This window comes from Xiphophorus couchianus, chromosome 3 (assembly GCF_001444195.1).
Source record: "Xiphophorus couchianus chromosome 3, X_couchianus-1.0, whole genome shotgun sequence".
NCBI lineage: Eukaryota > Metazoa > Chordata > Actinopteri > Cyprinodontiformes > Poeciliidae > Xiphophorus > Xiphophorus couchianus.
Window position 1 is genome coordinate 14091776 of NC_040230.1, and position 21429 is coordinate 14113204.

General features: G+C 39.8%; 1 protein-coding gene across 5 annotated transcripts in view; it reads right to left on the reverse strand.

Annotated features, from left to right (window-relative positions):
* myh14 (myosin, heavy chain 14, non-muscle) overlaps positions 1-21429 on the reverse strand; it is a 39119-nt gene that overhangs the window by 8475 nt on the left and 9215 nt on the right. For 2 of the 5 annotated variants that reach the window (XM_028011179.1, XM_028011213.1), the window contains exons 4-39: positions 20794-20950; positions 19879-19906; positions 19093-19207; positions 18624-18671; positions 18319-18330; positions 16303-16395; positions 16151-16214; positions 15815-15913; positions 15570-15713; positions 15252-15466; positions 14457-14609; positions 14114-14287; positions 13228-13401; positions 13023-13137; positions 12637-12705; positions 10200-10405; positions 9988-10109; positions 9785-9854; positions 9547-9707; positions 8094-8202; positions 7442-7573; positions 7137-7343; positions 6914-7051; positions 5909-6032; positions 5533-5704; positions 5239-5451; positions 3773-3917; positions 2957-3163; positions 2731-2835; positions 2463-2615; positions 1669-1917; positions 1460-1573; positions 970-1068; positions 670-882; positions 430-591; positions 218-346 (exon numbers count right to left, since the gene is read on the reverse strand). In XM_028011179.1, the coding sequence (XP_027866980.1) occupies positions 218-346; positions 430-591; positions 670-882; positions 970-1068; positions 1460-1573; positions 1669-1917; positions 2463-2615; positions 2731-2835; positions 2957-3163; positions 3773-3917; positions 5239-5451; positions 5533-5704; positions 5909-6032; positions 6914-7051; positions 7137-7343; positions 7442-7573; positions 8094-8202; positions 9547-9707; positions 9785-9854; positions 9988-10109; positions 10200-10405; positions 12637-12705; positions 13023-13137; positions 13228-13401; positions 14114-14287; positions 14457-14609; positions 15252-15466; positions 15570-15713; positions 15815-15913; positions 16151-16214; positions 16303-16395; positions 18319-18330; positions 18624-18671; positions 19093-19207; positions 19879-19906; positions 20794-20950 (4890 nt within the window). The remainder of the gene's footprint in view (positions 1-217; positions 347-429; positions 592-669; positions 883-969; positions 1069-1459; positions 1574-1668; positions 1918-2462; positions 2616-2730; positions 2836-2956; positions 3164-3772; positions 3918-5238; positions 5452-5532; positions 5705-5908; positions 6033-6913; positions 7052-7136; positions 7344-7441; positions 7574-8093; positions 8203-9546; positions 9708-9784; positions 9855-9987; positions 10110-10199; positions 10406-12636; positions 12706-13022; positions 13138-13227; positions 13402-14113; positions 14288-14456; positions 14610-15251; positions 15467-15569; positions 15714-15814; positions 15914-16150; positions 16215-16302; positions 16396-18318; positions 18331-18623; positions 18672-19092; positions 19208-19878; positions 19907-20793; positions 20951-21429) is intronic. The other 3 variants (XM_028011187.1, XM_028011195.1, XM_028011203.1) reach the window with 3 other exon arrangements.

The window sequence follows — 21429 nt, forward strand, 5'->3', positions numbered from 1 at the left end:
TAGCATTCTGCATAAATTTAGAGTCATGCCTCACTTTGCTTACATACAGCCAGATGTTTGTGAAACCTTTTGAAGTTGTGTTGCTTATTAGTTTCCTAAAGGCTTCCTGAAGTTCTCTCACAGATTTTTTTGTTTTGTTTCGGTCTCAAAGCTCTTTAAAAAGCTAAAGAATCGTCTGTGACGTCCATATTTTATTCTCTGAAACAAATCAACGTACCTCTGTGAGATGCAGCACTTCTGCTTCCAGTGTTTGTATTTTCTTCTCGCCATCTTTCGACTGTGCAATCACTTCATCTTTGGATAACTTGGTCTCATCTAGCTCGCGAAGAATCTCCTTCATTTGCCCCTGAGTTGAACAAAAATGCCGATTTAGACTCACGTATGTTGACTTGTACAGAGGTTTTGATTAGCATATGGATGGATTTCCACCTGCAGTCTTCGAAGCTGCTTGACAGAATCCTCTTTGCCACGGCTGGCTGCCTCTAGTTGCGCCTCGGCTTCTTGCAGCTCCGCCTCAAGCTGCTTCTTGGCCGCTACGGCCTGCGAGCGCTGAGTCCGCTCCTCTTCCAAGTGGATCTCCAGCTCTTTCACCTGGTTTCAGAAAAGTTAGAGAAAATGAATACAGGGATAAAAAGCCATGCCAGAGCTCTCCTCCCTCCTCCTCCATACCTGCTTGCTGAGCGCTCTCCTCTTCTCTTCTCCCTTCTCCTCATTGTTGCTTATCTCTCTTTCAAACTGAGCCTTGAGTGCCTGCAGATTGACCTCCAGCCTCAGTCTCAAGTTCTCCGCCTCGCTCAGCTCCTCCTCCAGCTCCTGTGTCTGAGTGCGTAGGTTCTGAACTTCTGTTTCCAAACTCCTCTTGCTGCGCTCTAGTTCGTGAACCTACAGCCAGGTAAAAAAGCTCCGTAAGTCACTGAGAGCGATACTGATAGATACCCTGAACAAAGTGAACATGCGGTGGATTCCTACATTTTTGCCGACGTCATCCTGCTGGTTAACGAGTTGCTCCATTTCCAGACGGAGCTGCTTATTGGCTCTCTCCAGCTCGTCTCGCTGGTCCTGCACTTCCTACATGTGGAAAACCAGAGCAACAACCAATAGAATCACACATTACAAAAATACCGCTTTTTGCAAAAGTATTTGTGGTTTTAGGTGGTTTTTTTTTTTTGGTCTTAATGATGCTGTTTGTTCTCTAATGTTCTTGATATTGAGAATATATTACACAAATATTGACTTTATTTACTGTGACTCCTGAAGGTAACTTGTTGCATTAGATTTTATTTAAGGGAGCTTAATAAAAATGCTCATCAAAGTTTTCAGATTTATATTTTCAAAAGAAAAAATTGAAAACAATGTGTCATTGCTCTTCTACTTCATAATTAGGTAGTATTTTGTCTTGTTTTGTCACTTTAAATCATAAAAATACAGAGAACTTTGTGGTTTTTATGAACTAGTTTACCTGCAGGGATCGAGACAGGAAGAGACATTTCGTTTCCTTCTCCCGGCTGTCTGCTTCTGCTCTGTCCCTCTCTTCTGCAAGACGAGCGCTCACTCCTTTCTCCTCTGCCAGGCACTGATAGGGGAATGGAAGCAAGGTTACTGACATGGCAATACGTCAAATAAATATGACCTTTGTTTACATTTTGAAGCCTGTGTCATTTCACTCACCTGGTCAAATTTCTTCTGCCTCTTTTCGAGGGCTGTGCAGTTCTGCCTCTCTCTCTGCAGGGCGATGGTCATGTCCTCCAGTTCCTCCCTCAGACGCTCCCTCTGCCTCTCGACTCGCTCCTTCTCCTCCTCCTTCTGTCGCTCCTTTTGGAAGGCGCTGTCCAGCTCTCTCTGGAGCTTCCTGCGCGTCTCCTCTCCAGCTTCCACAGCAGTGCTCACCTCCTCAGACTGCTTACGGAGCTCTGCAAGCTGCACAACAAACGTAGAGATCAGCACAACAAATGTAACAGATCGTGTAAAGAGCAAACCAGAAAAATAAAACCTTTCTAAATAAATCAAATCTGTTCTTCTATTGCTTTTCAAACCATGCCAGTAATTTTATAGCATTTTTCTGACACAAAATGACATTTTTTGAGCCTCAAAGATGAAAACGCTTTACTATACATCAGAAGGTTTTGACAAACAATTTGATTTTAATAGGAATTGGTATTTGCAATGCGAATAAAAACAAAATCTACATCCACTGGCAGATTATTTCACTTATAAAATTTTTTTTCCCCATATTATAAGTGAAATAATCTGCCAGTGAACTAGAATTTTCTCAGCAGTATTAAGGGATTATTGACTATAAACAAGCTCATATATCCTTCTGAAAAATTACCATTAAGTTGGTTTTGTGTTATTTCAAGTATCCTAAGTTATTTGCACTAGAAACGACACCAAAAATAGTTGGTAAGATTTTGTATTTTTGCAGTGTGACATTTTATCAAAGCCTGTGTGAGCGACTGTTTTACCTGCTGGCTGTGTGTTTGTATCTGACGGCTCAACTCTTTGGCTCTTTCTTCTTCTTCCTCCAGTCTTTCCATCAGTCCGTTCTTCTCCTCCTCCAGAGCTCGCACCCTGGAGGCCAGAGCCATCTTCTGACGGGTCTCATCTTGGAGCAACTCCTGAAGAAAAGTTGAACACAATATAAGTGAGAACTTTTTCACTTCAAAATAATGTATATCTCTGGCAATTAAAAATAGATTTCTACTCTAAAAGTATCTGTGAAACGATCTTTACCTTTACATCATGCAGCTGACTCTCCAGACTGGAGACTTCTTTAGCGAGCCGGAGAGATTTGGAGTCAGAGGAAGATAAATTGCCGGACAAGCCTTCGATCTCACACTGAAAAAGACACGGTTGGCTTTTAATGTGGATTTACGAACATCTAACACCCAAAAAGTGTTTGGACAGAGTGGAGACATTAGATGAACACATATAGCGTCAGTTGGGTGTGTTACTGCACCTGCAGCTTGTGCATGCGCTCCTCCCTGTCCTCGCGCTCCCTGTCGGCCTGAGCCAGGCGAGCGTTGAGCTCCTGCAGCTGACCATCGGCCCTCTTCCGGCCTCGCTCGCTCTCCGAGCGGCTCGTCTGGAGGTTCTTGATTTCCTCGGTTAAATTCTGCCGCTCCTCCTCCAGGACAGCTTTGGCCTTCTCCAGGGACTGGCGAGCCTGAAGGAGACGCCATAACAGGCAACAATCAGAGGCGGGTAGAGAAGCCAAAGATTGTACTCAAGTAAGAGAAGCACAGTTTCAACATATTTTTACTCAATTAAAGTGAAAAGTAACTGTCCAAAAAATTACTGAAGAGTAAAATATCTCTTGTGAAGTACTGAGTCAATATTTAAAAATTACATCATCAGATGGATAAAAATCTAAAGTTAGGTGGAAATTTTGGTATTTTAAAGACCAAGATGAAAATGATTCATATAAATAATATAATTACAAAATAACTAAATCAGGCAATAGAAACATTTTTCAAAATCAATTTCTTTCAATTTAAAACTTATGAAACTTGAACAAAAACTGCAGGTCTGTGTCTGGTGAATTTCTGGATAAGATAGTGGGTAGTGTATCCAGACATTTTACTCAAGTAAGAGCAGAGATACTTCATAATAAAATGACTCAAGCGAAAGTAAAAAGTAAGCATAGTAAAAATACTCTTAAAAGTAAATTTTTAATATAAGTTATTGTACTCAAATAAATGTAACTAGTTACTACCCATCTCTGGTTACTGCATGTTTACATATGGTTATGTTGGTGTGTGTGTGTTTCCTGTACCCTCTTGCTGTTGTCCAGTTGCTCCTGCAGGTTGTCTATGGCTGCGCTGTGTTTGATCCTGAGCTCCGAGAGCTGGGCCTCGTGGCGGCGCGTCTCCTCTTCAACACATCGCTGCAGCTCGCTTAGCTCCGCCTCCCGCCGAGATCTGTGGACGAGTAGGATTGTTGACAATAGCCAGTAGCAGTTTACTTGTGCAAAAAATCTCGAAATTTTCCTTTTTAAGCCTCTAAATATGGAAAAACAGAAAATATTTCCTCTTTTCTTTCCTCTGCACATGAATGTGTATATGCCAATCTACTGCACGCCTGTTGCGTCTACGGATTTTTGCATTTTGCATGTATTTCTTGTGCGTGCTACGACAGCAAGGAAGCAGGCAGCGGTGGAGAGATCCTCACTTCCAGCCAAACATTGCTTAATTCTCAAGCTGCATAAAAATGGTCCTTCGCTTTTCCTGACATTATTAAGTACAAACTGAAGAAAGTGACTTTGGAGTAATTTCTCTTAATTTTAAGTCTGGATACAGTGCTGCTGACATGTGAAGGTTTTGGGTTGGGTAATAGCCACAGTGGCAAATGCCTTGGAAGAAGATATCCCCTTGTAGCACCTTACTAAAAACAGGGTTCGTACGCTTCTCCTGCAGTAAAATTCAAGAACTTTTCAAGCATTTTTAAGGTATGTTTTCAAACTTTTTCAGCACCACACATTGGAGATAAAAACAATTCAAATTAACTGAAAAATACATTTTGAATTGACATATTATATTATGTTATATTATATTATATTATATTATATTATTTTACTGTTATTAATGTGATGGTATTCAACAATCTACAACAAAGATAAGGTAAACTAAAATGTAACAAAATTTTAGGTCTCATAAATTAATTTATGTGATTTTAACTGACCTAAAACATTTGAAGTTTCGTCTGATTTAACTTCAGACAATGAGGAATAAATGTGTATGTGTCTTTTTAATGGGTGTGTGAAAGTATCCGATTTTACCTGTAAATACCACTTTCCAAATTTAGGTTGTTTTTTTTGTTTTTAAGGATTTTTTCTGGCTCTAGTTGCCTTTATTTTTCAGTAGATTGACAGGAAGATGGGCTGTGAGAGAAGGGAGGAGACGTGGCAAAGGTCAACAGCCGGGGACTTGAACCTGTCACCAAACCCATCACAGAGGTCTCTGTACATGGATTACGCACTCTACCGCCTACGCCACAACTGCATCCCCAAATTTAGGCTTTTAATCTAACATGAGATTGCACTTTATTACCAATCTGTGTAGTTTGAATATCAGTAATCTTCAATGAATTTATACAGAAATCAAGCACTTTACAAACACCTAAATGAATTTCAAGCATTTTCAAGGACAAACCCTGTGAAATATTTTCAAAACACAATTTACCAGATGCTAAACTAACTAAATTTGTATTCAGAGGTTCCAGTGTTTTCCTGCCTGTATTTACCTGAGCTCTTGCTGTGTAGCTGTGGTGTCCAGCGTGTCCTCCAGCTCAGTTCTTAGAGCTTCCAGCTCCTCTCCCAGGTCTCTCCTCTGTTTCTCTGCTCTTTCCCTCATCCCTCGTTCATTTTCCACTTCCTCCTTTAGCTCAGACACTTGCGACAAGGCCTCCCTCAGAGATCTCTGAGCTTCAGCACGGCGTGCTCCTTCTTCCTCCAACCTGACAGAGAATTAATAGAAAATGAAAATTATTCAAAATTTCTCACAGGATGTTTGTAATTATTATTATGCTGAGTCTCACCGGCCCTGCAGGGTGGTGATCTCCTTCTCCTTATGAGACAGAGTTCCTCTGAGCTCAGCGGTCAGCATGCCCAGGTCCGACAGCTGCTCCTGGGCCTCCAACGAGTCGCTCTCCATCCTCCTCTTCCACTTCTCCTGCTCTAGCCGGCCCTGCTCCTCACGTTTTAGACGTTCTGCAAAGAGACGGGGCACAAAGCAAGATCAACTTTTGAATCACTAAGCAATTGATTGAGTATTAACCTCCAAATGGTACCAACAATAACAAGGCTGATATAAAATATTTCTGCTCTGGAACAGCAGAATTCAAAATATGCTTGACAAGCAACAAGTCCTCTTTTATACTTGAAGGAGCAATGGGTATGGATGATGATATCTACCTTCAAGATCAGCAATGACGGCCTCCTGCTTGTTCTTGAGTTTGTTAAGGCTTTTAGACTTCTCCTCCTCCTCAGTGAGTTGGTCAGTCACTTCACTCAAATGTTCCTCCAGCAGCTTTTTCTCCTGCTCAGACACAATCAGGAAAAATTTTATGAAAAAAAAGGTAACACTTCTTGAAAGAATGTGGAAGTTTAAAGGTTTTTATGGTCTAAATACTTTTTCCTTTAAATATTTTCTCTTGAGAACCATTTTGAGAAAACACAACTATCTACATATAAGCACATGTAACTATTACAGATATTACAATTTAATTTGACTAATTACATCAGAAAAGTGACCTATTAAGCTTTCTCAAACAGGTTAGAATAGATCTATTGGCTATACAAAACATGCATTTTTTTGTGCAAAATAATTCTTAGATAATGAGATTTTAGTCTGGTCAATTCTGCTCATATTGAACTGTTTTTGTTCCTTTTGTCACTTAAATTCAAATAAGCTGCTGATGGCCATGCCCTCCTAACTCAGGGTTTACACTCACACATGGCTGCAAACAGATGTGCAATTATACAACCTTACATCTTTGAAAAGCAGAAGTGGTGCTTCCAGTACAACCAACAAGAATGCAGCAAGTGGTTTCTGGATGGTAAGTTAACAACAAAACTCATTTTACAGCTCAAGCCATTAAAACCAGCTGACCAAACGTGCTGGAGCTTGGGTTGCTAGGTGATGGGCCAGTGTGATTCAACAATCGGGAGGATTTTGAAACAGCTCATTCTCCAGATATCAAAATCCTTAACTTATTGCCAAAAATGACTGGATGGCTTTTTTAGGCGCTTTACTGTTTTTAGAAGCTATTGAAACCTAAATGGAAGTATAAAAATCTGCAAAAAGTCAATTTTGCACAGTAGGTCCCCTTTAAAGTTTTTATTAACTTATTGTTTAAGTTGAGACGGACATCTTAAATGTGCTAAGTACATAACCTCCAGTGTAATGTGAAAGCTGACCTTGCTGAGTCGGTCTCTCTGCTCCACGGCAGTCAGGAGGTCTGCCTCCAGACTCTTCACTTTGGTCTCCAAGGTAACCTTCTCCAGCAGGAGGCGCTGTCTGGCACTTTCCTCCTCCTCTAGCTGCTCCTCCAGGTCCTGAACAAACACCAAGTCTATGTAATCATCCTGTCCAGCATCCACTGATTGTTTCTTCAAAGGTTTGTAATTGCACGTCTATTACCTGTACATTCTGCTGCATTCTCTTCTTCTCGTTGGCCAGCTGCGCTCCCCTCTCCTCCTCCTCCACCAGCCGGCTCTCCATTTCACTCAGAACCTCCTCCAGCTCCTGTTTCCGGCTGGCTAACCTGGCCCGCATCTCCTCCGCCTCTGCAAAAAGCTCTGCCTCTGCCTGCAGCTGGTCAGCCAGCACCGCCTTTTCCTCTATCAGCTAGAGGAGTGGGAGTATGAGTGATGAGTGAGGAGTGAGTCACAGTGGAAAGTAAAGTTTCAGAACAGAAGAGAAACAAAGAGGAGGTCTGTTTGTACCTGAGTGTGCTTCCTGTCCAGCTCAGTGTATTCCTGCTCCACTCGGGTGAGGTTCTCCTTGGCCTTGTGGAGCTCAGACTCTCTGGCTTGGATCTCCTCATCTTGTCGGGTCACCTGCAGTAACGGCTTCACCTGGTGGCCACAAAACACAAACCACAACTTGAGTCAAACTCCAGATTTTTGACAGTACTTCCCATTACTGTATTTTTACAATTACAGGCAACTATCCACCCTTCCATCGATCATCTATTAACATTTTGCATGTGACATGAGAATGTGGACATCAAAACAAACCATGTGTGCTCCCATAAAGCTTCTTCAAAAACAGACCTAATATTGCTTTCATTTAGTTAAGTTCACTGTAAAAATGATCATAGGGTGCTGTACGGTTGGTTGCACAAACAGACAAAGATGCAAACCAAACCTGTCATTTTATCATAAACTTTTTGCAGAAGAAAAGACGGTAATCTACAGCAGAAGTCCTCAGTGTATTTGTGGATTTACAGCAAACATTTTTTACAAGGTAAAAAATTTAACATTCAAATAAGCAGGTTTAGTAAGATACAGTGAAATATGGCTTTATCTAATAACAATCAGAGTAAAAGGTGGTGTGTTCTGAATGCCTTGTGTCAGAACTGTGATCTGTGTGCACCTTTGTAAACAGCCGCCACCACTGCCAGTTCCTGAGTTTAAGGTACGCGGCACAGTTCCTCTGCATCACCCTCACAGCGCTCAGCTGCTGCTGCTTCTTCATAAAGGCCCTGAAACAAAAACAAACAGCTAGAGTCAGCCACAAAACTCATCATAGAGAGGCTGCCCTCATCCATCAGTCCAGAGATGCAGCATAAATCACACTATTAGACGTTTAAAATGCCCATTAGTCAACAGCTGACTAAATGTTTTGGCCTGTGCTCCACCACGCCTCCTGACAAATATTTACTTAATGTTGACGTGTTAATCTCACATTTACCAGAAAAAGCTGATTGTAGTCAGGTGAAAAGTTGATCAAGCGAGATTTTTACAGGTTTTTACATGCAAACTCTATGTGGAAAATCCCCAGGCGGGATTTGAACCCACAACGTTCTTGCTGCAACGCAACAGACCACATTCAGGTTCTGACAAACAGAAACCTGACTTAATTATTTCCCAGGTTTAGTGAGGCGCTCCAGTTTGGGGAAAGCACATTAAATCAGCTTTGTATTCACACATGAAACTAGATCAACTGAAATTTTTTTTTTTTTTTGAAGACTGAATATGGATTTTTTTCACCAATTCTTTGAGTTTCCATATTTCATGCCCAAGGACGCCATCTTGTTTGAAAAGTGTTTTAACAACTTCTTTTTGTTTGGATTTTGAATTCAGGTCAACTCTACATTAAAATATAATGGTCAGTTGTTTTTTTTGTTGTTTTTTTTAAATTCATAAAGTTACAAGAATACACTCGTAGTAATATGAGGATAAAGTCATATGACAGTAAAGTAAAAATAATATGAGAATAAACTGTTAACATTACAAGAATAAAGTGTTAATATTAGGAGAATGAAATCGGAATTTTAGGTGAGCAAAAAAAAGCAAAATAATTTAATAATCTGATTTTTTATCTCATTAAAACAATTTTTTTCTGGTCATTTTGAGATGCTTTTCTGGTAGTAGACTATATCCTCATAATTAAGCAACAATTCTCATAGCCTGGCCCTAATACTATGTCATACAACTCACAGAAGGGATTACTGAAACAAAAGCCACTTTTTGAAAATATTTATTCTTTAGAAAAGTTGGGCAAAAATATTGGAAATCGGATCTGATGTGAAAAAATCTGAGATTTAACTTTCAAGCCATTTCACCCAGCCGTATGTGAAATTAATGACTATATTCTGTAATATTAATATATCCAGTAAACTGTCTGTGGCATATAGTATGGTAAAAAATAAAATAAATCAACATCCACGAGGAATCAAAGTCATCATTTAAGGGACCAGTTTGGTTGTGTTGTGAGTAATTTCTTTTAGTTTTGCACACAAGATTAAATATTTTTTAGCCAAATCAGATTATTTAATCATGTTAAAATCTCTCTCTTCTTTCTGTATAGCTTGGTAAAGCCTTACTTGCGAGCTAGAAACCCTCTGGAGGCGCTCTGGAAGCGTATGATGGTGTCTGTGATCTTCAGGTCTCTCTCCTCCTCCAGGTGAGCCAGGACTCCGGCTCTGAAGAAGACTTTACTCTGACCCACCCTGTACAGATTGGGATCCAGCTCCAAAGCATTGATCTGAATGATAACAGCAGTCATCAGTCAGCTTGTCCCACATTTTCCTGTGAGGTTCTGGTGTGTAAAATGTCTCTTACCATCAGCTCTGATGCCTGTTTGCCATCCATGAAGGTGCGAGGAATAGCGTTGGGAGTAAGAATCTCGTATCTGGAGACAAATGTGAAAATGTTTGTCCAAGAGAAACAATGACAATGAGAGAGAGGAAGAGTGACAGATGGCAATGAAATGCTTTTAATTTGTTGATTAAAAACTTATGGAGCACAGAGTTATAAATCCACACCTCTGTCTGAACTCCTGGAATGGGATGCGGTTGGGGAAACCCTGTCTGCAGATACGGATTCCTTCCAGAACGCCGTTACACCTCAGCTGGTCCAAAACGAGGTGCGGTGCCAGTTTACCAGCCTGCGGAGACATAAGGCAGGAAGAAGAAAAGTCAGATATTTTTCCTTGCTCTCATCTGTTGTCTGCCTGGTCTGGAGCTGGAGGTCTCACCCTCTTCTCGTGGTTGGGGATAATACACCGCAGGAAGTTGGGGTTGGTGTTCCTGAGTGTGGCCATCAGCTTGGTCAGGGACTCTTTGTAGAGCTGACCAACGGTCCGAAACATCCCCTTCTTCGTCTTCAGCCCAGCGGCTCCAAACGGAACGGATCCGCTGCTCTCTCCTGTTGACACCTGGTCCAGACCCACAATCCTGTCGACTGGATGTGAGCAGAAAGCCGAGTCTCAGTTTTCCAGAAATTAGCTGCCGCGATCCAGTTCCATTGACATTTACTGGCACAATTCATAATGTTGGATTTTTAACAGTGAACCAATGACCAAAAATTAAGAATTAGATTTTATAAAATTTTCAGAATGCGTTTATGTTGCTGTTATAAACTATTCATTTACATTAAAGCTTTTTACACATTTTTAGCAGGAGGATGCAAACAGGCTTGGAAGGCGCTGTAAAAGTTTTATAACACACATTAGTGTAACAAAGCCAGGACAGGCTGCTGTTGACACAAATAGTGAAATTCTGTGGATTTGTAGCTGAAATCGATCCAAAGCCAGTATCAACAGCAGTTGGTGAAAGACACACAGACATTAATACAGCCTGTCAAGCTTAACCTGTTAGCTTTGGACTTGTTCAGACAGGCATGGCACGTCTGCTTAAAAGTGATTTATTCTGGTTTTGACCTGACTGTGAAAGTCTCCACAGGCAACAATGAGGAATGTAGAAACTCTTAATACTTGGCAACTAATTAGTGTCTTTTTGTTAATTATTAAACATACCCAGTAATTTAGGAAAGAATCAGATTTTTTCACAAATCTAAAAAAAAAATAAAAATCATCATCTTGGTCCAGATTGAAAGAGAAATCATTTAATCTGGAGCAGAAAGTATTCTCTGTACTATCAGATACAATAACAGCAAAACTATTTCATACTGATCTAAACTTTCCAAACAAAGAAAATACCAACAATCAGACCAATAAAACATTTCAATTAGTGATTCTCAGGATCCCTAAGTGAATTAATTAAAAAAACGAAAACAACATGCCATAAATGGACAATAATCATGAAATGTATTTACTTGTTATTTATTTAAGGGTTAAAAGTAGAAATTTAGAGAACCACTGATTTAAATGCGAAAAAGGGGAAAGAAAATCAGATCTATTTGCAACACGACGTCTCGCCAGAGTAAATTCAGGTTTTTGCTGTCTGACTGAAAACAATGAAAGCATCACTTTTTCCTTCAGCCTAATGGTAAATTAATTTAATAAAAGCTACGAGTTGTAGACATATTGTCACTCTTCTACTTCCACCGGCAGGAGAACAAACGTCAGTACAAACGCAAAGGCTTCATCCCATAATCACAGCAAAGATACTAAAAGCCAAATGCTAGATTTACAGCTCTAAAAAAATGTACACATTGTTGTTAAATATCCAGATTTTTGAGAAATTTTTACAAACTTCTTCCACCTCTAATGAAACATTTTTCCTGCCCAATTCAACTGAAAACTCCACAAATCAATGAGTGGGAAATCAAATGGTTAAATGTTCACACCTTTAAACGGTTTTAATTTCACGTTCAGTTTTCACGAGTTCAGACCTGCCACTAATTAAAGTGAATCGAATGAACTTGAACTAAAGTTCAGACTTCTTTGTCAAATTTACCTACTTAATCCAGGGGAATAAAAGGGGGAGGTTGCCAATGATTAAATCAATTTCTTTGTAAAACGGTCAGGAGATTTATAAACATTTAAAATTATTGACACCCACGACAGTTAGGTGCTAGATAATCTTTTCATTTCACTAATATTTCCTTTATTGACTTGATCTGATAGAGATCTGTTAAAGGAGCTAAAGATTAGGATGATAGAAAGAAAACCTTCCAACCTCAAATCCTCAAAATACTAGCATAAACCTGCAAAAACCAGCTGTTATAACAAGGGGTTTAATCGATGTAATGCAACCAAAGATTTTTACAATTATTATTGAAAAGGGTGCAAATATTTTTTGAGACATTATTTTCTAATGGAATGTTAAGAAAAGCAGATAAGTTATTCTTTTAAGTGGTATAAAATTTTTTATAGCTATTAAAAGGTTATGCGTACTTAAGAAAACACTTCACTGCAGCTTTTGTACTTTTTAAATTTTCCTTCTAACAGGCTTATCTTCATTTCAGTTGGAGTGTGCAGGATATATGCCCCAACAAAGGTAGAAAAAAATGAAAATGGTTTAATACTGACGAACACCTTAAGACTCAAAAACCTGGAATGAATCAGGGATGCGTACATTCTTGAAAGCCACTGCACACACACACAAGCTAAACTAATATTGACAAGAAAAAGACGGGAAAAAAATTCGATAAACCTTACACCACACTCACAAACTGGGCAGCCAGAAAACGACACAAACTGGGGGAGAAGAGGTAAAAATAAAACCTACTGTCGGAGCCATTAGTCTGTAGAGTGGCATAGGAGTCAAAGAAGTACACACGAGGAAGAGTTTGAATATCTGATGCAGGAAGCAGGACAGCATTGGAGGCGAAACCAGAAGGATGGGAAGAAGTGAGCACCAAAGTAGTGCAGAGGGAACAGAAGAGGAGGAAACGGCCGAAGAGCAAACAGGTAGAGGACGAGAAGGAGAAGGAGCACAAGAGGAAACACAAAAAGAGTAAAGAGAAGTGGAGTAAAGTTAATACATTGTTCACCAGAAAAATAATTGAAACGTGATTGGCTGACTGGTGATGAAAGTATTTTTCTGTTATTGTATTACAAAAAAATTTTGCAGAAATCCACAATCTCAAAGCTCTATACAGTGTTTAGTCTCACCCTCCTTCCAGAGTTCAGACACAAAATGATCTGACGACTGATGAAGAAGAGACGCCACATTGTCGTTCAAAGGATCCATGTTCTTTATTAACCAATCATTTGCCTTGTAGTCCACCTGCAGATCAGGACGCCACACGGTGGCAGAACAAGTGTGAAGGAGCAGAAATGAAGATATAAAATATGGACAAGAAAAAAGAATATATACCTTTCCTGCATAGTGAATTATGGAGAAGTCAGCTTCACCACGTGGCTGCTTTGATTTGTAGAACTTTGAATGGTTGCCTTGTTCAGAACAGAGCTTTTCCACAAATGTGCGGTCCGTTGCCCGGGGAAACCAGCACTCTTCATCCAGCAGTGCCAGAACGCCAGGTGGGTGAGCCTGACAAATTAAAGCATAAATAAGATAATCTTGCTTAACTTTATCTGGAAACATACATCATTCGCAGCAACAAAAAAGAGCAATAAATATAACCTATAAGGTGACACATCTAGAGAACACTAAAATATAAATTATTACAATTCAGTAATGTAGTGAAACTACAGACAGCTCTAATACTTTACAAAGCCAACAATAAAACAATCACCGGAAAATATTCAAAAATTGTTTCAGACTAAGGAGCAAATTTATAAGTTATGGGGAAAATCACAGTTTAAAATATGCAAATTCAGAACTCCTAGAAATAAATTTTGTGTCTTAGTAAGTGAAGTCAAACTGGAATAATTTGAATATTGAACTTAGACAAGACTGTTCAAAGTATTATATAAACATATGATTATCACTGGATAAAATATATAAGATTAATATTACTCAATTATTGTTGGTGTTTTTATCATTGATGCTAGTCTTGGTTTTAGGTAAAATTTAAAGAAACGACTGTTCATCTGGTGTAATTAAAATTAAATAGATGGAATATTGATAGGCTAAGTATTAAATATGGGTTTACTCAAATTGTGGGATCAGTAGATCCCACAAGGAAATTAAATTTTGTAACTAATGAATTCAAAATTCTTCAAAGAGTTGTTGATAACTTTATGCTTCATGCTGCAAGTATTTTTCGTAAAAACAAATATAATTTGGGTGTGCTACTTACTGGTCTCTCAATGAGGTCAATGCAGGGCTGCAGGTCGAGGCCGAAGTCAATGAAGTTCCACTCGATGCCCTCTCTCTGGTACTCCTCCTGCTCCAGGATGAACATGGTGTGGTTGAAGAGCTGCTGCAGCTTCTCATTGGTGTAGTTGATGCAAAGCTGCTCAAAGGAGTTCAGCTGCATAGGAAACAAAACAATGATTCATGAGATATCATTCAAAACCTGTCCATCATAGTATAATTATAACAACAATGGTTGCTTGTAATCCTCCCATCTACAATCAGAATCAATGCTAGAAAAATCTGACATCCTCCTTCGACATTTCTGCATCATTACATGAATTTACCTGGAAGATCTCAAATCCGGCTATATCGAGGATGCCAATGAAGGACGCTCCTTGTCTCTGTCTGCGGTCCAGGGCTCTGTTGATCCTGTGGACCAGCCACCTGAACAGACGCTCATATGTTGCCTTCGCCAGCGCTTCAATGGCAAAGTCAGCCTAGAACAAGAAACATATATGATTCATTATATTGTAATGGTGCAAAAAAATGTTTTGTTTATCTGGATTTTATGTGGTAGACCAACACAAAGTCATGAAGAACAAGAAAGCACAGCATAAAGGTTGGGGACCCATTGCTCATGTGAACTTTTTTGCCAACATGCAAAAATGAAATGTGCCAAACATCGTCATGGGCTGGTCTGGGTTAATGGGAAAATGGTTTGAAGTAAATAGAGGACAGTGCTGGAGAATAATCTACTAGATTGAAACTGAGGCAGATGTTCACCTTGCAGCAGGACACACTCACCCTAAACATGCAGCACGAGCTACAATAGGATGTTTTGTAAGAGCATATCCATGTGTTCAAATGGCCCAAAGTGTAGAGCTAAATTTAACTGAGAATCTGAGGCAAGACTTGAAAACTGGAGTTAACAAATGCTTTCCATAAATGGGCTCCTGCAGAGCTTGATGATACACTGAGAAGCTGATTCAGGATTGTGTTGAAGCAGCAACACATTTAAAACATGCAGAACATTGACTGGGGTAAAAACATACATAAAATAAACAACTGGTTAATTCAAAAAACCATGTATCATTTTTCTTCCATTTCACGCTATTATCAAGTATCATTTAAAATCTCACCTGTTCTTTTGTCTGAGCTTTTTGCACGTATTCTCTCCCAACTTTGATCTTCGGCGTGAGGATGGCGCGGGTGAACTCCATTATGTTGATGCCTAGCAGATGGCACAGCTTCTGAGCAGCCGTGTTGTCGGGCATGGAGGCCTGATCGTGGTTCTTCTCCTTCGTGAAGGAAATGTTTCCAAACTGGAGCACGGCAGAGATCACCTTCAGCATGGCTGGAGGAGGGGGATACAGCAGAGAGAGCAGGAAGGATTTACAAAAGCAATCAAACAAGATAAAACATTTTCTACCCCTGCTCTCTGTCAGGCTCTTTCTTACACACTGACTCCTCTGGGGTGAAGCCCATTATTGCCACAGAGTCCATGGTCTGTGTGAAATTCTCTGCATCGCTCTGACCAGGAACAGGGATGGAGCCTCCGCTTAGGAAACGATAGTCATCCGCACTTCCAAGAAGCAAGTCCGCTGAGAAACAAAAAAGAATAGAGACTCAATTCCAAAAATAAAATAATTTAAATTAAACAAAACTGGCTCTTATATTTAGCAGCTTTGCACATTTTCCTCACCTCTAGTTTCTTCAGAAGCTCCACATAGCAACTGGTAAAATATGTGAAAGGTCCTCTCATCCTTGGCCTGACGGGTGGCCCGAGACTTTTCAAGGAGGTCTACATTTTTATTGTTAGGGACACCAACAGCGAAAAACAGGGTTGCAATTATAGGATTTTCTATACTAGACAATAATCTGAATCTTACAAAACAAAAAACAACAACAAAAAAACCCATTCATAATCTGCTTGTTGTAACAACCAACAAGATCGAGATTCTACAAACCTTCATGCATATACAGCTGTGTTACATAAAGCAATGTATTTCGATTTTACATCCAAAACAAGTCAGGATACAGGTCTCAATGTTGGCACCGACAATATACCCTGCCACGTCAAAATTAATACGGATAAATTTACCCTGAAAGAGACGATAGGGCAGGTTAGAGCAGTTTTGAGATGCATGCCAATGGTGCAACATTTCCTGTTTGTCCAAAGGCAGATCTTACAAATCTAGAGGAGTTGTCGTTCTTAACAGTCTTAGCGTTTCCAAAGGCCTCCAGTATGGGGTTGGCCTGCAGTAACTGTCTCTCCAGCTCACCCTGGGAAACACGGACAGATCTAATCAGCTTCAAAGCAGCAAAAAAAACAACATAGTAGCTCCTGTGGAGCATTTCCACTGTAAATGAAAAATTTAAACAACAGTGCCTTTCAAAAGTATTCCTATGACTTGATTTGTTTACATCTTCTTGTGTTACAAAGACAAAACACATATTTTGTAAAATAAAAGAAAACAAAGTTGCACATAAATGTGAAGGAGAAGGAAAATGATTGGTATGCTTACATTTTTTTTTACTCATTCAAATCTGAAAAGCGTGGTGTGCATTTGTATTTAGGCCCCTGTATCAAAACTTTGTAGAAATTGAAATTTCTGCCCATTCTTCTCTGAAAAATATTAAATGAATTTAGATTTTACTTTGACTGGACCATTCTAACAATCAAATGATCTTAACCACGCCGCTACAGTGTGGTGCTGGAAGGTAAATCTACATCCTGTTCATCTTCTCACCAACTCTGACCATCTTTTGTATCACTGCTGAACATAAACATGATATTCCTATTTGCATGTTTCACTGTTGGGTTGGTGCGTTCAGGGCTAGTTATCCACCAGACAGACAGTTTGGCAAACATTTTACTTGTCTTATTTACAGATTCTGCCACCTGGGCTGTGGATTTTTGCAGCTGGATTTGATTTTTGGTTATGGATTAAACAGTGCTGTGTGAGATGTTAAAATGTTGGAACACTGCTGAAAAGCAGTTAAAGAGAATGGCTACATCTTGATAGGTTTGCTCTTGAGGGGAATAACAGTAAAGAGGGCTGAATAAAAATGCATGAGTTTTAAAAACCATGTGTCATTTTCCTTTCACTTTCACACAATGTATGCACCACTTTGTGTTGGTCTATTACATAAAATGCCAATGGAATACACTAAATGTTTGTGGTTGTAATATGACAAAATGTGAAAAGGCTCTTGGGGAAGAATACTGCAAGGCACTGTACTAATTTGTGAGGCTAACAAAAAATAGCTATGGCACAAAGACACAAACTGATGCATTTTGCAAGAAAATGGCATCAAATCCAAATCACTTTGAAACAAAAGAACAAATGATTCTCAAACCAAAGGCATGTACTGCTCTTGATTTAATTAGCAATCAAGAAAAAGAGCATTTATCAAGCTTGATCAGGGGGGAGACTCCATTTCTCAAGGGCCAGTGCCAAGCAGGTTCTGGATGTTACTGATTCAACACACCTGAATCAAATGGCTGAAGCAAAAACTACAGACTCCAGCAAAAACCCTAATTATCTAATTCAGGTGTTTGGAAGCAGAGACACATCTAAACCTTTCAGGACTCTGGCCCTCGAGGACTGAAGTTTGACAACCTAAAAGATTGAGAAGAGCGATTTGGCTGCAGCTTTGAAACAGAAGCTAAATTCTGGAAGATTCAAACAAGCTGCAATGCATTACTGCAGTTGTGTTGCCAATGCAGCAGCAGCCGTTGATGCAGCAGCAAAAGATGGGAATTAATTAAAAGAGCCTTGCTGCACAGAGCGCTTATGCTTTAAAGATACTCAGGATGTGCAGACCAATCAACATCAAAGGCAGAAAAACACTGAGAAAACAGAGCAAACATAATATGGAAGTATGTGCATCTCACCCACACCTATTCACACACCCAAATCCACACTCTTTCACACATGCTGTGCAGCTCTAAAAGTCATGAAAACCTTCAGCAGAAAAAGCTCAGCCCAACACGTACACGAGGCTTTAGGAAGCAAATGTAAAACCAAACAAAAACCCCATTTAAAGGAAGATTGTAAAAATATATGGCAATCTAGAAGACCAGGTAAAAGTCAGGAAAAAGTAAAAATCCACAAAACATGATTTTCATTTTGTTTAAGATTCAGATCAGGTACAGAAAGTGATTTTCCCAAGAGAAAATTAGCTGAATATGTTTATACTCACATATTGCATACTCTGGTGAATTGTGGAAACAAATGAGGTGTAATAAGGAGAGAACATTCATGGATGGGTAAAAGTGTGGATGGGATAAACAAACAAACAAAAAAAGACAAATAAGACAACAATCAAAACAACAGAAACAGGTAAAAAATTCACAAAAGAAAGCTACCCTGTTAATAAGGACCAACATTGGTAGTGGCATTAACGTGTTTTAAGTTAGTTGGACTCATTGTGGGGTTCATTAAGCAGAAAATAGGACAGAAAGAAGAAAAGACAGATAAAATGGCAGCAGGACAGAGATAACTCACCCTGTTCACCAGAGTGCTGCCTCTCGTTAGGGACCGAGAACCATCCATCTGAACATGGAGGCAAGAAAGGAAGAAAGAGGAGGGATAAGAAAATAAAGAAAATCAGCGCAAGAAGGAACGAGGGTAGGAAATAATGGAAAGGAAATGCAGAAAAAAGAAGAACTCCCACTCAGAGCGATCTATAAATATAACCTGATTTAATCAGCTTGAGGTCTGAGAAAAAGTGGATATCAAACAATTTTGGATTATTTAAGACAATTTCTGAATCTTTTGCATCAAACAGCAGTATTCTGTAATAGTGCTTTTATATTCAGATTTGACGCATATTCAGAAAAAAAAATTATGGACGGATCTTGATACAATCCCAAGTTGTAGACTGAAGCGTTTTTGATTGATCATTATTGGAATCCCTAACTAAACCCAAATCCCAATCCCTGCTGTAGGATGGGCTGTCTCTATGGTAACGTACCTGCACGGCTTCCTTGTTTCTACCCAAAGTGCCACCTTTATGAGACGAGGCAACATGAGCCAAATACTGGATGACTTTCTTGGTGTTTTCTGTTTTCCCAGCTCCAGATTCACCTCTGCAACACAAACACACACATGCATGTATAAGGAACATACACAGCAAATACCACTGTTGGCTAATTCCTAAACATACAGCCTGAAATATGAATGGTGTATAACTTTGGAGCAACAGAATACAAAGGAACAAGCGACCTAACAAAACAACAAACACAGAGGTCATGCAGAGTGTGATAAATTACAGGTCTGAACAGAAAGCAGGAGGAGGATACAATCTGTTGCTACTGACTGAAGGAAGTAGAGACAGAAAAAAGATCAAGGGCAGCAGACTGAGGGATCTGACAATGACAGGAAGATTATGGCAGGGAGACATGGATGGAAGGAATGAAGACAGACAAGTGAGAAGTTCAGAGTTAAAATCGCATGACATGCCTCATGTTAAACTTGTGTCTTTTTCTTCACTTCTTTTTGATTTATGACAACGATTTTACAAAACTAAAGTTACATGCTGAAGGAAAAAGAACAGCTGCTTCAGATATAATGCCTGTGTGTAGCTTGAATGAAAATAATTAGAAATGTATGGTCCAGATTTTGAAGGAGTCAAATCCAAATATGAAATGAGACAGACACTCCCATGCTGATAGTCAGAGGACGAGAGGCATGCTCCTTATTTTGGCAAATGAGCTTTAACACAGAGAGACATGCTGGAGGCTGATTGAAGGTTACTCACGTGCAAAGGATTGACTGATCTTCTCTGTCTGTGAAAGAGAAGCACAGTTAAATAAACAGCAACATGAACAAACAAGTCATATTTTATGAACTATCTGAGGTTGAATTTACATACACATTAAAAACTAAATATTTTGCACTTCTTTCACTTTTTGATTTTGAGCAGATGTTTCTGTATTTAAGAATACTGGAACCAATGAGTGACTCTGGTTCCAGTCACTCATTAACATGACAGCTCTGGGAGAGACAAACCGCTCACCAGCTCAACTGGTCTCTCCAGGCAGCCGTATCGAACTCAGCACTGGCAGTCAGTGGGTGGACACCGTTTGCGACGTCGGAGCTGTTTGCTTTTGCAGATTCTCACGCGTTCAGTTAGCAGGAATTCATACAGGTCCTACAGGTTTAAACTCTGTAGTAACACACCTACAGCTGTTGCCATCCCCGACCCCCTCAGGGAGGGCAACTGCTGAAGCCTCAGAGCCTCATCAATCCTGTCCCATTATGTCAACTAGACACGCAGAGGCATTGCACAATAAACCCTTAACTGCTTTTGAGCGATTGCTGGGATTTCTCTCCGTCTCGTTTCATAAAATCAACATGACAAGCAGGGCAGGGGGGGGAAAAAAAGCCAGTCGTGTAGAGTTACAAAACGCTCACCACATCAAATGTACAATGGCATTAACAGCATCCAGGTTTTTAAAGGTGGGTGTGTTGCACTTCAACACTGCAGTCGTGAAAATCCTCTCACATGTTTATTTTACATTTTAAGAGGTCTTGATAACAAACCACAAGTCAAGAATCAACCACGCCTTGAAATAGCATTCATATCGAGGCCAAGCGATCAAAGATCACGGAGGATATCGTGCAACAAAACGGAGCGAGGAGTCAGCCACAGGTCATGCAGTGTGTTGATTACCTTGAAGCATGCTGCGGTAGGCCGCCTCGGATATGGCATAGATGTGTGGGGGCATCTCATGGCGCTTTTTGCCGCGATACATCTCCACGATGGACTCTGTGTAGATGGGCAGGTTTTTGTAGGGGTTCACCACCACACAGAACAGCCCTGAATACGTCTGAAAGACGACAGGACAGAGAGGGTTACGCTGGCTGCATGTTAAACCCAGAGAAATGTCTAGTTTACGTTACTCAAACATAAAAGTTTGAGCAACACGACATTTGCTAAATAAAGAGAAAAACTTAGAAATATAACATGTTGAGTTTCTGCCAGGAAATTTGCCTTACATGGAAAGCAAACAAATATTTTTGTTCCTGAAAAGTCACTCTTTCAGTGAAGAAATGTTATTTGGCTTATTCCCTCCAGCTTTCAGCTTTTATATTATCAAAACACGAGAACTGTCCAGGAGGAAGCATTCCGCTCCCAACATGAGACGCTCAGCATCTCCTACCAGTTTGGTCACTATTTCACAAGCATTAAGTTCAGAACTATCACATTAAGCAATTTTTTCAATCTGTGATACACATGGCTCAACATGCAGTGCCTTGCAAAAGATCTTATGAAACAAATTTTTCCCACAAACCTTTGTGTAATTTA